Here is a 16,274-nt window from a genome sequence, read left to right as displayed (position 1 = left end):
CTGATTTCCTTTTTCTGTAATTTTCCAACGGATCAAGAGGCTATTGAACTGTACAGGCTGCACGTTGCTTCCCTGGTTCATTGTCAGTGAAAGAGCTGGGGACAGTAGGGCCTTGTCAGCTACAGCCACTGACTCAGCAGCCATCAGCAGCAAGGACAGAGGTTCTGCTGCGTTCTTGCTTCACCTTATTTCACTGGCATCAGCTGTTAGTTTTGTTTTTCCAGGTTACCTTGACTTCCCATGGTTGCGTTTTCACTGATTTCCCCTAAGCCTAGAATTCTGGTGGCACAAAAGCCATCTTTCACAAGTAGTCAGGCTATCAGTAGTTGAGATGGCTCAGTAATGTCTGCAACCAAACATTTAATAAAGAAAACCTAAATTACATCTGCATCTTATAAAATTGAAACTGCATCAACTTTTGTTTTTTCTAGTGACAGGTATGGGCTTTCTGGTTGGGAACATAAAGCTGGTGTTTTTGGAATGTGCTTTCCAAATATAAAATGTGCCTTAGTTTCCTGATATGTGGATTCTGAAACTTTTTATCTTGCTTTAGATTTTATGAATTTGTGTCTAGTTTTAACATGCCCATAGATAATGGAGCCAGGTAACATAGACTAAGTACTTAAAAACAAGTGCTTTTCTCTTTGTCACATTTGAAAGAAAATATATTTTATGGAAATAATTAAAAAACTGACTTGGTTATTTGAAAATGGTTTCTCATAATTGTCATTATATACTCTGAAGCCTAAGATGTTATCTCGTTTGATAATCTGTTTTAAAAAGTTTACAAAAATAGTTATCTGTAGGTTTTTGTCTTATAACTAGCCTCCTCCATCAAAGTTAATAGTTATGCTTTCAGTGAAGTCGAGAGTAGTCAGCAGAGTATCCTGACTAGATATTTGATTCTTGCTGAAGCACAACTGCCTTGCACATCTGGGAAAGGCTGGATAGGGAAGAGGGATGGTTTAGGAGGAGAGGCATATTTGTACAGTGTCCTATAAGGTGGTAAAATTTGGAACTCAGATTTTCAGTAACTCCATAGAGTTACATGACTGATACAGAAGCACATAGCTCCCTCAATGATTCAGTCTGTTGGCATTTCTTAGCTTTTTGTCATCAAGACTTCTTTACACTCTTAAAATTTATGGAGGACCCCAAGAGGCTTAATATTTGCTGTATTACAGATTAAAAGTGATAAAAATGAAAAATATAAATTCATGAAAAATACCAGAAATAAATTCATTTTAAAGAGCATATATTTATGAAAAATAATATTTTACAACATCATGAAAAAATATCATTGCTGTGTATTATTGTCAATCTCATTAACATCTGGCTTGATGAAAGACAGCTAGATTCACAAATGTGCTTCTGCATGCAGTCTGTCATTTGGAATATTTCACTGTAAGTCATGAGAGAATGAGAGTAAAAAAGACAACTCATATTTTAGTAGTATTAAGAAAACATTTTTGAACTCATGAACTCCTGAGAGGATTTCAGGGACCTCTTGGCAGGAGTTGAGTGGGGCGGGGGGAGGGGGGGGCCCTGGACTACACTTTGAGAACCACTGGACGAAACTATATATATTTCTTGATGACCATTTCCTTGGTTTCCTTTCTTCTGCCCCTTGGGGCCTGGTAAAATATTCTTTATGGTGACTCCTCAAATGTGTTTACTGATTTAAATTTCCTCTATAAAATTCCAGGGAAAGGAACCATCCAGTGAATCAGGCCTTCACTTCCTTTTCACGATGCCTTTCCCCTTAATTAGTCATGCTGTAAGAATCCATCTCAGTCCTTTGACTCAGCCGCCATAGAGGTGCCACCAGACTCTTTTTACTATGCCTGATGACATTGTAGACTGGTTACAAATCAAGATAAGTTGTTCAGGAAAAAAATACTCCCTTTTCAGTACAAAGAATTCTAGGAAGTCTTGGAGGTTGCTGGGAGAAAGAAACTAGAATTGTTTCCTAGAAACGGAGTGGAAAAGTCTTTGGAGAAGTTTTTGGGGGCCTCGCTGGCACATGGGATCCACTCTGCTCTCCAGGAAGCGTATGCCATCTTCTAGTTCACATTTCTGCACCAAGGCAGTGGCAGGTGGCCCGAAGAGTGAGTGGGAAGCAATAATCAGCTCTCCAAGTAACAGCATTTTCATTTGCTAAATGTTATGTTAATGTTCTCCAAACTGATGGTAGAATTATACAAACTTAGGCTGAAAATATGCATACTGTTCATATTAAGTTTTCAGACTTCTGATAAAATGTAGGTAAATAATATCAAAAAGTATCTTAAAAATTACACAGCAAATTTTGTATAGAACAAATACGTGTACAACTGACAACATTTACATTGGAACAATTTTATTAGCTACATCAGAAAAATGCCTGCATGAATATAGTAGCATAAAAACAGTTGCTTTTGCATTTACCTTGCAAAGAAATGGAAGCAGCAACATTTTAAAAAGAGCATGAGTTTGTGTGCTTTATCTGGATGAGTAGTGGCATTTTCTAACTGCTTGCCTCTCGGGCACGTAAGTCATCGTGGTACATTCTTACTAATAGACTTTGAACTTCTCTCTCTGTCCTTTTCTTCTGGGCCATACATTGCCGCCTTTAGCGCTTCAGCATGGAAGGGATCTCAAATGTCATTCAGAATGGCCTCCGCCACACCTTTGGAAATTCAGGTGGAGAGAAACAGGTGCTCGGTTATCCTTATTTTCCTCATTCTCTGCTTTTTCATTTCCTGTGTAAGTGAAGATCCTGAAAGCTGGTAGTTTTACTAATTTACTAAGACCATTGCTTAAAGAGAGAAATAAAAGTTTATTATAAAAGTTCATTATGTTTATAGTCTTGATAATGAACAGAATTTCCCTTTGAGGAAAAAGCATTTTTCGAATTGGACAGTAGATTAAATGCATTCTTAATACATGTTTTAGAGCTCCATTTCTCACTCTTAGTTTTAAACAAATAGACATTAACATTTTAACATATTGTATTGCATGTGTAGAAAATCTGCTTGTGAAAATAACTAAACTAAAATATGTGACTCTAATTCTAAAAGTCTAAGAAGCAAGATGTCATTTTTGGGGGAGGAAGGCCAGAGGTTGGTACGTTTGAGACTAGAGTTCTAGGTCAAAAATATGTATAGAGTATATCTTACCTCCTTTAAATGAAATTAATGTGTTTTTAAGATGTATTGCATAGTCAGCCAACTCAAGTTGTCTGCCAAACGAGGCATGAGACATTATTTATACAAGATTATACATTGTATATATTTATACTAGATTATACATAGATACATAATCAAGTATCTAGCAGTTTGCTTTTGATTCACATTTTTGTATACTGATTGAAGGAATATCACCAACATGGGAAACTTTCACATGAATGGGTATGCTTCAAATTACCTTTCGCTATATGAAATTTTCACCTTAAAAGAGAAAGCTCTTTAAGTTAGCTCTTCTGTGCAGTCTAAGAAGGTGTACAAAATGTAGCTTGTAGGAAGTTTAGCAAAAGAATGCCTAGATCAAATGCCTGGAGTTTTTACTGAAGGTAGTTATGTGTTTCTCAAAAGGGGGGATCATTCCTATTAAAGAGGGAAGGTTCACACGGACATCTGCAGCTCATCAGTGAGCTCCATGAAGGGCTGTTTGAATTCTGGTTTTCATTCCGGTGCCTCTCACCTCTCTCAGCCTCACAAGAAGGCAAGGAATCTTCCAAACTCCACTGAGTGGAGCAGGGAGGTCTGAAAACGCAGCCAGGTAGCCAGAGAGCGGGCCAGGGTGCAACCTCCTGCTGCCTCTCCAGGTTGCCTAACACGTGCAGAGTGAAGCCAGGAGGACATCATTTCTGGCCTTTTGTTGTTGTTCTTTACAAAGAAACATTCGATTATAACAATTGGGCATCACCTGCAAGAAGTCTACATCAAAAAGATGGTGGAACACCTAAGTGTCTCAAAGATTGAACTATGCAGTTTTACCAGTTTTCTGGACTTAGGGATCCAGTTATTGTAAAGCAGCTTTCTTTATCCTGTTTTTCAGTTATGGGCAGGATAAGATCACTCAATGAGGATTAGAGCTGAGATTTAGGGCACGAGGTTAAATCATGGGTGGAGCTAAAGAGATTCCAGGTGAAAACCACTGGCTTTCTATATGAGCACATGTGAAATGCATGGAACTGTTTTTTTGGTGGGATGGTAAGAATAGGAGAATCTGGACAATCATTTATGGATTATGCTTTCATGGGATTAGTTATAAGACATGGCGCTGTTACTTGTGAGCCTTTACAAGTAGTGAACTAGGAAGTTTGTCTCAATTTCAGACATGAATTTTCATTATTCATTTCCCCTTAGGCCATTCTCTACTTTCACTTTTCTCCTTTAATACCTAAAAACGTTTATAATGACTTACCCAATAATTTAAAATAATAGTAATAACGCCTTTCTAAAACGATTTAAGTGTGTCTTTGTTAGCTTCTGCAAGAAGCTAGTGTGTGTTTTTCAAAGTTGTCATGTTATATATGTGGACCATTTGTTCAACCAGAATAAAAATGGTCTGAAACAGAATTATTTTGCTGTTGGAAATTACTTTATTGTGCAGAACTATTAAAACTATGTTTTTAGTTTAAATTGCTATTTTTAAAATGCGTTGAAAAATATGCAAGGAGAATGTGAGATAATACTTTAAAAATGAACAAATTGAGTAAATCATCCTCAGACTTAGTCCTATGAAATTTTCAATAACTGAAATGCAAAAAAGTGGTTGTTTCTGTTGACACTAGGTTTGTGTGAAGCAAATAGAGATGGGCAAAAAAAAAAAAAAAAAAATGAGCTCCATCTGAGATAGTAAGATACCTTTATTCCCATACAATAACCTGTGTTTTCATTACCAAAGTAGCTTATGTTTTTATGTTATGAAATAGACCTTCTAGTAACAGTATCAAATTTTTTGGAGATAAGGTAATTCTGATTTAAGTGACTTTTTTTTTTTTTTTTTTTTAACTTGGCAGTATTTGACTACAGTCATTCCTTATGAGAAGAAAAACGGACCACCATCTGTTGAAGATCTTCAAATATTAACAAAAAGTGAGCAAAGACAAAATGAAACTATTACCTGATTTACTTTTGCTGATCAGTAAACACCTGACTTTAATTGGCTGATTTTGTTGTTAGTGTTTTGTCAATTTAGGATATAAATGATGCATATAATTGTTTATTTTTATAAGAATGAAGCCAGCGATGGCTGTGACATTGAATACAACAGTAACTCTAGTGCTGATTTGTAGTTTTTCTGTTTTTCTGACCTTGTGAAATATTTATGAGCTAAACTTTTGGGGAAGAGCATGATCTGAATCTGCATCATCTCTTATGTGTTTAAGAACATATCCATTTATCATAAATAAAATTCTTCATGGATCTTATATATCTATGACTGTCAGTAACTGAATAGGAAGGATTTAGGGCAAACAATTTTATTTCTTATGAATGTAGAACCTGAGGGAGTAATTATAGGTAGAACATAAATTGACAGTGATGTTTTAAGAACATGCGTTCAAGGCCGGGCGCGGTGACTCACGCCTGTAATCCCAGCACTTTGGGAGGCTGAGGCGGGTGGATCACGAGGTCAGGAGATCGAGACCATCCTGGCTAATGCGGTGAAACCCCGTCTCTACTAAAAATACAAAAAATTAGCTGGGTGTGGTGGCGGGTGCCTGTAGTCCCAGCTGCTGGGGAGGCTGAGGCAGGAGAATGGTGTGAACCCGGGAGGCAGAGCTTGCAGTGAGCTGAGATCGCTCACCACTGCACTCCAGCCTGGGCAACACAGCGAGACTCTATCTCAGAAAAAAAAAAGAACATGCATTCATTCAGTAAGTATTTGGTGAAAGCCTACTGTGTACCAGGCCATGATCTGGGCACTTGGGATACTTCAGTGAACAAAGCAGACAAAAATAATCCACCTTCAAGGGGCTTGCATTAAAAAAAATTGTTAGATTTAAATATATATGATACTGAGTATCTCTTATGATAGCCACAAATGAGCACTGAATTCTGGTTCTATCCCTGTTATTTTCAGGGATATCCTTGGAAGTTACTTACTCTCTTTTGCTCACATTGAAACAGTAGCATAAAAAATATTTGTTCTATTTACTTCCCAGTAAATAGATTAATGTATGGATGCTTTCGGCTAAGTTACTATCAATTAGCCTTGTGTCACTGCCGTTAAAATGAAGGGCAATCATTGAATTTTGCTGATCTGTTAGGTCTTTGTGATGGTAAATATTTGTGATACTTGCTAATTAGGGGGGAACCAAATGAAAGAGCATCACATGGATGAGTACTGATGACGATACTTATTTTGGAAATTCAAGATATGGAGGAATGGACAAGGAAAACCTAAGAGTAGAAGCAAGTGTCATATTTCTTAGCTCCCTGCCTGCTAACTTGGAGCTTTTATTCTTTCCTTTGGTGAATAATTCTTTAAAAAGTTTTATATTTAAATATGGATAAATCAAGTGATGCCAGCCAGTCTGAAATAAAAAATCAAGAGATAACTGGGTAGCCAGCCCTCTTATTTTCAGGAAGAACTTACGAAGTTATGCGTGTCGAAGATCACACAGGGGGATGGTTAATTACAGAGCTGGGTCTCTTAATCACAGGAAATTATACTTTTAACGATGCTGGTTTTTGGTATGTGATTTTATATAGAAGTTAGAAAAAAATTTAAACATGATTGGAAGCAGAAATACTGAACATGGTAGCCCTCTAAAGAAGGGAACATAAATAAATATTGCTCATAAGCCAGGACTTACTGGCAGACCTCAGCTTCAGATCAAGAACAAATACTTCGTTGGTCAAACTAAAGTCATCATCTAATTCCAGCATCGAGATATCTTTATAGGTTGACACAGTTTGGAATCTTTGGACATATTTGGGTCCAAAGCTCCTTTTCTTTCCAAAAGAAGAGCCCTGTGGAGAGACAGTCACAGTGTTTATGCATATATAGTCTTCCTCCTAAAAGCTATTAAGGGATTCTGGGTGTAATAATCATAGTAATAGACATTTTAATAATATTAGTAGTGTTAGTTACAGTTGATACATAGCATGTACTGTGTGCCAGGCACTATGATATGACCTTTGTATCTGAATTAGTAGCTTAGTCCTCATTCACAAACCTTTGAGATGAAATCTATTATTCTCATTTCATAGAGGGAGAGCTCGGTACAAAAGTGGTTAAGTAGCTTGCTCAACATCACACAACTAGGAAGTGGCAGAGCCAGGGTTGAAACCCAGGAAGGCTGATTTGACACTTAACACTATTTTGCCTTGTTGTATCGGTGGGGAAAAACAGTGAAATATTTTTACCAGGATGCTCGGGAGAAAATTTGAGTTGGCAAACTCTGTTAAAGTATAATATTTGTGAGTTTATCTCGACCTGAATGATCTAGCTTAAAAAAGAAAAATATTATACTAGGTGGCTGTTTTTTCTATTTTAGTTTTTACTTAGAAGATAAAATTGTCAAATTAGGATGAGGTTAATTCTCCCAGGTTCCTCCCCTAGTGCAGAGGAGGTGACAGCCAGGCAGATGCCAGGTGCTGCTTCATGGAAGTCTGTTCTTTGTTTGGGTCTTTTCTTTGAAAATTTCAAGGAGTCTGACAGATATGCTTGTTGGAGGGTATAGCTAACTTTCCATTTCTCTGAGAGTTTCTCTGGTTTGCTTGATCTACAGCACTGAGGTCCTCTTGTTGCACCGAGTTCATTGAGGTGCACATTACCATAACCCACTTTCCAGTATTATTATAGAGCGAGGCTCCTTGTAAATAACCCAGTTCCTCTTTTTCGCCTGCACTGTTTGGAAATTTTAAAACAGGGAAGTAACTCTCAGGTAAGCGGGATATTCTTACCTAAAATAAATTCTTGTAAACTTACTCCACTAAAATAAATTATTGGGCCTTTATTGTTGTGTTCCTTTATCAGGAAAATCACCTATAATTTGCATAAGTCAGTTATATCCTATAATTAAGGAAGATGAAGGCCACAATGATTGAAATTAAATTATATATATATATATTTTTTTTTGACACGGAGTCTGATTCTGTCTCCCAGGCTGGAGTGCAGTGGCCGGATCTCAGCTCACTGCAAGCTCCGCCTCCCGGGTTTACACCATTCTCCTGCCTCAGCCTCCGGAGTAGCTGGGACTACAGGCGCCCACCACCTCGCCCGGCTAGTTTTTTGTGTTTTTAGTAGAGACGGGGTTTCACCGTGTTAGCCAGGATGGTCTCGATCTCCTGACCTCGTGATCCGCCCGTCTCGGCCTCCCAAAGTGCTGGGATTACAGGCTTGAGCCACCGCGCCCGGCCGAAATTAAATAATATTTTTGATCTGAATTTTTAATCGTTGTCTTTTTCCCCCTTTTCTGTTTTGCAGTTCTTCGTGCCATGAAGGAGGACAGTGAAAAAGTTCCGAGCTTGTTAACTGATTATATTCTGAAAGGTGAGTTTTATAATGGTATAGGTGCGATGGCTGGGAGGTTTGGATTAGTCAGTAAATACATCATCTTGCTAATACATTAGATAGTAACTTCCCAATGCACAACTTTCATTAATCTTGTTATGCAGGGTGAGGATTAGATACATGACTGACTTCTGTCAACATTATATATTACGGTTTTATAAAATTTAACTTTTATTTATTGGAGGTTTTGGGCTGGAAATAATCTCCACAGCTAAACTATAAACATCGAGGGAGGTAGTAGAAGAAAATTAGTGAGATGGCGCCATAATCATGTGGGTATCAGATGTTGGCAGGTTGGCACTGGGAAGTTTGAGAAGGGTGGTCTCTGTCATCTTGAGGACAGTGGAAAGGAGGAGGACAGATCATTAGTGAGGATGGATGAAGGAAGTCACATCTGTGAACAGTGCCAAAGGGAATACGAAAGGGACTGATATAAGGTACAGGGAGGGAAGTGGGGAAATAAAAAGAATGGACTTTCTAAGTGAAAAACCAGCCACAAATCTTAAAAGGCAAGATGAGGCTCACATAGGATGGGAATATTGATGAGGCAAAAGAAGAGTGAGAGGTTGAGTTACTTTGCTGAGGAAAGAGCAAAATTTGGATGATAAAGAAGGGACGGAAGAACTCTAGAAGCAAAATTAATACTTTTCAATGAAATATTTTTTAAAGTAGCAGGTATTCAGAGACCAGATTTTGAAAGCATCACAAAATGCATCTTGTAGTGTCTGATCAGATTTTGAGAGCAATCCTCTTTTAGTAACAGTCTTCTTTGGGTTCTTTCTCTTCTCCATTCAAGTTAGCTGAGCACAAGGAAGAGGAAGATTTCTGAGACATTAGAAATCTCATATGGACTTTTCTTAAACCATAGTGTCTTGAAAGGGGAACCTCAGTAGTATACTCAGGGTGCTCAAAGTGAATCACACGTTTCACTTTTAAGAGTCTTGATGCTGTAAGAGCTAAGAAGCATGCGCTAGCCATTAGTGGGTTAACACTGGGGTAGAACAGACTTGAGTTGACATCGTTTTTAAAAATAAGCTAGTTTTCTGATGGAGGATTTTCTCCCTATTAAATTCTGATTTTTTTTTTTTTTTTTTTTTAATACCTGACATCTTTGTTTGCTTTTGTGTTGTGCTAGCATTGGTATGAAAGCTGGATTGTTCTGAGGTTTGTTCTTCTAGATGTGAAACAGGAATGAGATGAACATAAAGAACATGTCTTAAATTTTAATTATAGTGGGTCCCTGTGGCTCTGTGAGGGCCAGAGATAGAATGAGCTTCTGAAGCATTCTCTAGCTATGTTAGCATTTAACTGCATGGAAGGATGTTATGACCCAAAGAACAGAGTCCTCTGGGGGACAATGATTTTTAATTCTTTACTCTGAAAACCTAGGACTGTAATTGTGAACGTACCTATACCGCATGCCTTAGGGAAGCAGCACCCATCTAATTCTGCTCCTCGTGCTCGGGCCGCTGGCTTCTGTCTGTAAGCCCAGTTCTATCTATACTGTACCTGCTTCTGATGAGCTGTCTGTGTGCATGTGTTGTGGTTTCGTCTTGGCTTTGTATTGTGAGGACTGGGTGGAAAAGAAGCGAGGATTCAGACTACAGCAGAGACTGTAGTCAGAGAAAGCGAAGACGGGAGTGGAATGCGGAGATGGATTTAAGTGTGTGGGAAGGTGGTGAAGTGGGGTCATTGAAAATGCTCTTTTCCACCCATCCTGAAAGTTCACAGCTGGTTAACTGTTCCTCCCCCTTGGGGACCAGTAATAGGACACTTTGCCTGGGAGGGGGATATTGCTCAAGGGGATAATACTCCTTCCCCATTTTTGGCTAGATTTGTTGTTGTTTTAACAGATGAGTGTGGCTTGGCTGCCTAAATACACCATCTTAGTTTTAATGCAAATGTCAGAAGTGAAAGAAGGTAGAAAAGTGGTCTCATTTGGCCTGAGAAAGGGAGTAGGGTGGGCACTGTCTGTGCTAATTGAGCTTCTCCTTCTCACACCTGCTTAATGACCCCACTGCAGCCTGCCGCCACTGCCGCCTTGACGGTAGGACCCAAGGCTCATTCTGAAGTCATGTACCCATGGCTGCTGCCGTGCTGATCCTAGTTAGGAATAAAAATGTGTGCAGAAACTTGCACCCTTCTTTGACTTCCCTAGGGAGCCTGTTTGCTGTGTCACAAGCCTCATAGTATAGGGCAAATGTTAGGGGCTTCTTTCTCCAAGTGGCACCCTAAAGAGACATGGCCTTTTGGTATCTCATTTCTGGGAAATTCTGTGTTGAGAACTCATCTTTGTTGGGTTTAGCCTCTTAAAACCTTTACAAAATTGCTACTGTCGATCTTTGCATTAACATTTAGTTCTCATTAGTTTTTTAAATGTACATGTAAAATGTATGTTTTGTGTAAATGTATACCAAATATACATTTTTACCTAAAAGTTCTCTTTTCCTTCTAGTTCTGTGTCCTACATAGACCAGCAACTTTATCTACGGTGGGCTCCGAGCTAGATTTCCTACAGCGTTATTCTGAAAGCTGGCTACCATTGCCTTCTTGCTATTGGAAACTCAGCACATTTGAACTTGGGTATGATTTAGTATTGACAGATCTTGACTTCACTAATTCTTTATATTATAGAACCAACGGAAATATGGGCACTATTTTGAATTCTAGAGATGGTATTTGTTAAATCTACTAATAATTATGAACTGTTCTCTTAGTAGAGTAAGAGAGTAATATTAATTGTGCATGTGCAGTTATATTTCTCATTAACTGACAGTATGCCCATTTGTTTTTATGGCTTTCTAATCTAAAGTGCACTGATGAACTAGATTAAAGCCTTGGGAGAGTTATACTATAAATTCAGTGATGGCAAGAACCAACACTGATTTTTGTGAGAATTGTCAGTATAAATATTACCTACCAGTATTGTTCAGAGATTGAAACATAATAAACTTGGGCTGCTCTTGAAGAAGCAAAACCAGAATATGCATTACTTTGGCTTAATACTTAGTGAACATTGGAAACTGTTGGTGATGATGGATTTTGTAGCTTGCTGCTTGTTTAACCATTGGTCAAATTTTAACCATTAAATTGCCATTCACTTTTAGAATCTTGTACTGTTTAACTTTTGATTTTCAAATGTTCTGCTTCAGGTGTCTGTGAAGAATTTGTACTTTAAAAGTTCGTATCCTCTGAGGTGCTTGACAAAGTGTACACTGCAGAATTGCCCATTCTTATTATGGTGTCATATTTTATTCATGCCTGTGTGTTTTTCTTAAGTGTGAATTCTAGGTACAGCTACTTATGGATTCATCAATATCATGAGGACTTTTGCTGGTTCCAATCAAATCAATGGCATTTAATAAATTTTTTAAGAAGTAAAAATATGTTTGAGAGCCTTGTATTTGGGATTTTGTGTTGTATTTTTTTTTCCTTACAGTACGAGATTCTTTCCCTTAATTCCACATAGAGCCCATCGCTACAGTGTGTGAGCAGATGAAACCCTGATTAGTCCCAGAATGCTACGAAGGAGAAGAGGAGGACTTTTTTCAGAGTATGCTGAGCTGCTGTGGAGTGACAGAAGTCCTGCTCTTTTTCTGGGGCTGTGAGACATTTCAAACAAACAGCCGTGCAGCCCCCTCCCATAGACGACATGAATGAAGTAAGAGTCTAAATGGGACCTGCTATAGGAAGCTTTCACAATTCTGCCTGTGAGCAAACAGGGCTATCCCTATTCCTCACTCCACTCAGCAACTGAGATGCTGTGACTGCAAAGGGCAGGGGCTCGGTTTGAAGTTGAATGCCTGCTTGGCATTTTAGCCGTCATCTCTAGGTGTATGAGAAACTTGAGATGGTTTCCTTATTTTATTAACGTTCTTATGTGGAACTTACTGGCCCTTTCCCCAGATACACACATACCCAGTAATATTAATAATTTAATTTGATGTGAATTTGTAAAAATGATGCCTTGTACTGAAGAAATGTAGCTTTAAAGGGTATATGATGTAGTAGAAAGTCCTTAGGGGATATATTTTTTTTTAAAGGAGATTCAACAGTGGTCTGTTTATAGCTCATTCTTAAATTGATGCTTCTAAAATGTATGAAAACATACCTATTTTTTCCTAGCAGCTCAAAGTCTCTTTGTAGTCAGGCTTCCCCTGATTTTGCTTGGTAAAGTCTTTCTTCTTCAGCATTGAACTACTGTAGGGTTTCCCACCACAATCCTCCTGTGCGTAGCAAGTTAAATTTGATACTGGTTATGAGCACGTTTCTGACAGCAGGTCGGTTTCTTGTCTCCCTAAAAACAGCACCGCTATGCTGTGTGCTCTGGGAGACACTCATCTTTTCGCAAGGATTCCTTGGGAAAGACCCGCCTAACGCCAAAGGCCCGGGGACTTCTTGTGACACCAGAGGTTCACTGGACCTTAATAACCTTAAAAGGACAATTTGTCTTTCGGATCCCAGAGATGGAATCTTTTTGGAAGTTACACTGTGTGATTTCAACTCACAATGTTTATTTCCTGCCAAGAATCAGGTTGCAGATAATTCTCTTACAGCTTTGTGTGTTTTGAAGAAAACAAAAGCAAACTGTAGAGCTATGGTGCACTCCAAGTGCCATATATCTGTTTTATTCTTCAGGAAATTAGATTTGTTTTTCTTTTACAAGAGCACAACAGGAACCAAAGTAAAAGAGTAATAGATACAGCACTCAGGATAAATCATATCTTTAAAATAATAATAAAAAAATTTACACCTTGTCCTACATCCTGTTAGTATTTTCATAATATGGCCATGATTGAAAAAACAAAAAGCAAGCATCTACAATTTTTTTTGATAAAGACTTTTTATGCCAGGAATGGATTAATTATCAACAAAATTCATACTAATCAGGCTGATGTCAATCTATTTTGGTAACATATCATTAACAAATTTATTTTGGAAAAAGATAAAAATATTGCCCCTTGATAATAAATCTTTTTTTCCTTTGATGCAAACAGCTAGAACACCTTTTTCTTTTTCTTTTTGATATTCTAAGACAAAAAAATGGTTAATCTTCAGATTAATAAATTAGGTCATTATAATAATAAATTAATTTTTTTTTAAAGTTCAGCAACCTCTGTCCAAGTATTTACAACAATACTTGAAAGTTCCTTTACAAAACAGAACACATTTTCTTTTCACATTAAGCATACTGGGTATCTGTGTCTTTCACAACAAGCATTTTTAAAAGAAAACTCAATGCACAAATGGGTTAATTAGTATAAAAGTGCTAAGGGCTGTTTGAAAAGTTAACACTATAGTATACAGTCAGTTATATTTGAGGCATACTACAACAAACTTCCAGCTTATTGTGGACAATATTCCAGTAGTTGTTTCAAACCATTGTTTGAAAAAAAAAAAAAAAAAAATCCAGGAGCTGATTAGTGATGCAGATAAGAACTGCCATCAATGTCTCTGGCCAGTGAGCAAATTGAAAACCAACTGAAAGCAAATCCAAATGAGGAAGATTTTAATAAAGGAATACCCTTCTCCATAGCAGGTGCAATGCTGACTGCTCAAGGCGTGCGTGCACACACACACACACACACATACATACTCACACGCATCTTTCCAATTAAACTGCAGGTAGAAGGAGATTTTGTGTTATTCAAAAAAATTTGTAAGTGATCAAAGCATTGATATGGAATGCCTGTTTATCTGCCTTTGTTCTGGTTAAAATCTCAAAAATACATTCAACAGGAAAACATAAATTGTATGTGTATAAATATATATGTATATATATATTATATACACATGCACACAAATACTTTTGTTTTTTGAAGCATAGTTACATAAATACTCCTATAATTGCTAAAGTTTAAAGAGGCATCATTTTTTTTGAGCTTCAACAAAGGTGCTTGAATAATATACAATTAAAATGAAGTAGTTTCTATTTTGTAGAATCAGTATATAATAAGGAAAAAGAATCCCCCAAACAGTCTTTTTAAAAAAAGTTTCTTCTTAAGCTAGAGCTTCAACAAAAACTATGAACAACCAACAATATAACAGAACAAAGCAACAACAAACAGTGAAATATAGCCCCTGGAAATGCCTGGTGTTCGCCACCCTCTCCCTCCTTCCTGCCACGTTGTTGTAAGAAAAGCTCCAGTGCTCACATCAAGAAATGACTTAGATCTTGTTCATGTGCTGACTCTGCTAGGAACTGGCTGATTGGCTTGGAAGAAAATAAAAGCAGCAAAAAGTATTAACTGTATATATCCTTAATAACCCGCTTTAGAGAAATGTTGCTATCGCATTTCTCTGGCTTCCTCACTGCCTACTGCAGTTGTGACTGTATAGAAAAGAAACTTGTGGCTTTAGACCTGGGATGGCTGTCAAAAGGTTCTGATGTGCTCGTCTGGTAGTTCTAAGGTGGTTATGGCAGCTGGGTCGCAAGGCCTTTTTTGTTTCCTGCTCATTCAGGCCTGAGCTTTGCAGCAACCAGTGCAGTCTTCAGAGCAATAGGAAAAAAATATCCTCTGGGCCACTGAACTGCTTTTACGTTACCAGGTTTCTCCCCGAGCCAAGCTGACCAATTTTTCTTCCCGACACCACCCTCCCACCCATTTCCCCATCGAAACTCACTGTCCCCAACCCAAATATCTCTACAGCTATCTTACAGGCAAATATATCTTAGCAACTTTAAAAACTTTGGTTCTAAGAAAACACTTGGTCAGTTATCTTGAGGAAAAGTGGGAATGCTTGTTCTGCACATTGCTGTAGACAGAGCCCATCCCAGTAAGGTCTTAGCGCTGTACATCAAGTCACAATCCAATACAATCCACTAAGCAAGTGCACAAATTCTAGTTTACTTTTTAGAGCAGATTGAGTCATCTTCTGTCTTTTGAAACCGCAACTGAGTGGCCTTTCTTCACACTGTCTGGTAGAAATTGTCTGCCTGTAGATGGTTCTGTTTTTGCATGCTGTAGAAGCCACTGAATCTTGCATCTGGTTCTGCAATTCTTAGCATTCTCTGGGAACTGTCCACCTGGACTCTGGTTCCTTTCTTGCAGTCCACAGATACTAGCTGATTATTTAAAGAAGAAGGCTATTTAATGAGAGGAGGAATAAAACCACAAAGAATTAGCTGCTTTACATTATTGCAAATGAACAGAAATTTAGTACCTAACTCAGGTGAGATAATAGTTTCACAATTCACTGACAGACTGTATGCAGAGTATCACATTCTGTTCTAGTACCAACTATACTTTTATGAAGGACACTGACAAACTGTATTTAAAGGTGAAATGTCAAAAAACTATGTCAAATAGGAAGATAAAAGAACTGAAAAAAAAAAAAAAAAAAGACTGGTGAAATGATTTCAAATCCTTGAAGTGCAGACCTGTGTTTAAAGGGGGTTGAATGAGTGGAAGGTAGGCAGATTTTAAAAACAAAGGGATGATTTCTAATCACTCAGACCTTAGAACACCATCATGGGCTGGGCCAGCCCGTGTGTTTCTAGTCATTCCATACACTTTATGAGTGGGTCTGTTTCCCAGCTTTGGACATTGGCAACTGTATCCTGACCCAGTATAGAGGCTGTGCCCGATGCACATTTATTCAAAGGAAAATCGGAGGCAGGATAACCGCAGGACAGAATTTTTACTTGGAAGGGTTAACCAGATGGTAAATTATATTTCATAATTGTTCAGGCTGTTTCCAATTCTTAAGGTTGTATGATTAAAATAAACCAACTCAAGGCAAAAGGCAGAATCAGAGTTGGAAGG

General features: G+C 37.9%; 2 protein-coding genes across 6 annotated transcripts in view; one reads left to right on the top strand and one right to left on the bottom strand.

Annotated features, from left to right (window-relative positions):
- Positions 1–1,608: 1,608 nt before the first annotated feature.
- On the top strand, positions 1,609–11,908 carry FEZ2 (fasciculation and elongation protein zeta 2). Of its 2 annotated transcripts, none has more exons than XM_026454755.1 (4): positions 1,609–2,745; positions 5,006–5,081; positions 8,422–8,487; positions 10,964–11,908. In XM_026454755.1, exons 1-4 carry the CDS (start codon positions 2,641–2,643, stop codon positions 10,978–10,980), a joined length of 264 nt encoding a protein of 87 aa, XP_026310540.1. In that variant the 5' UTR covers positions 1,609–2,640; the 3' UTR covers positions 10,981–11,908. The 2 variants fall into 2 exon arrangements, with proteins under 2 accessions (XP_026310540.1, XP_026310541.1); XM_026454756.2 differs by having other exon boundaries at positions 2,068–2,696.
- A 1,188-nt stretch (positions 11,909–13,096) lies between these two features.
- CRIM1 (cysteine rich transmembrane BMP regulator 1) overlaps positions 13,097–16,274 on the bottom strand; it is a 197,775-nt gene continuing 194,597 nt past the window's right edge. For 2 of the 4 annotated variants that reach the window (XM_023216359.2, XM_023216357.2), the window contains exon 16: positions 13,105–15,595. In XM_023216359.2, the coding sequence (XP_023072127.1) occupies positions 15,419–15,595 (177 nt within the window). In that variant the 3' untranslated portion in view covers positions 13,105–15,418. Of the gene's footprint in view, positions 15,596–16,274 lie in introns of all 4 variants that reach the window. The other 2 variants (XM_023216356.2, XM_023216358.2) reach the window with 2 other exon arrangements.

Source organism: Piliocolobus tephrosceles, chromosome 15 (assembly GCF_002776525.5).
Source record: "Piliocolobus tephrosceles isolate RC106 chromosome 15, ASM277652v3, whole genome shotgun sequence".
NCBI lineage: Eukaryota > Metazoa > Chordata > Mammalia > Primates > Cercopithecidae > Piliocolobus > Piliocolobus tephrosceles.
The sequence above is the reverse complement of the archived record's forward strand: the minus strand, read 5'-3'. Positions and strand labels throughout refer to the sequence as shown.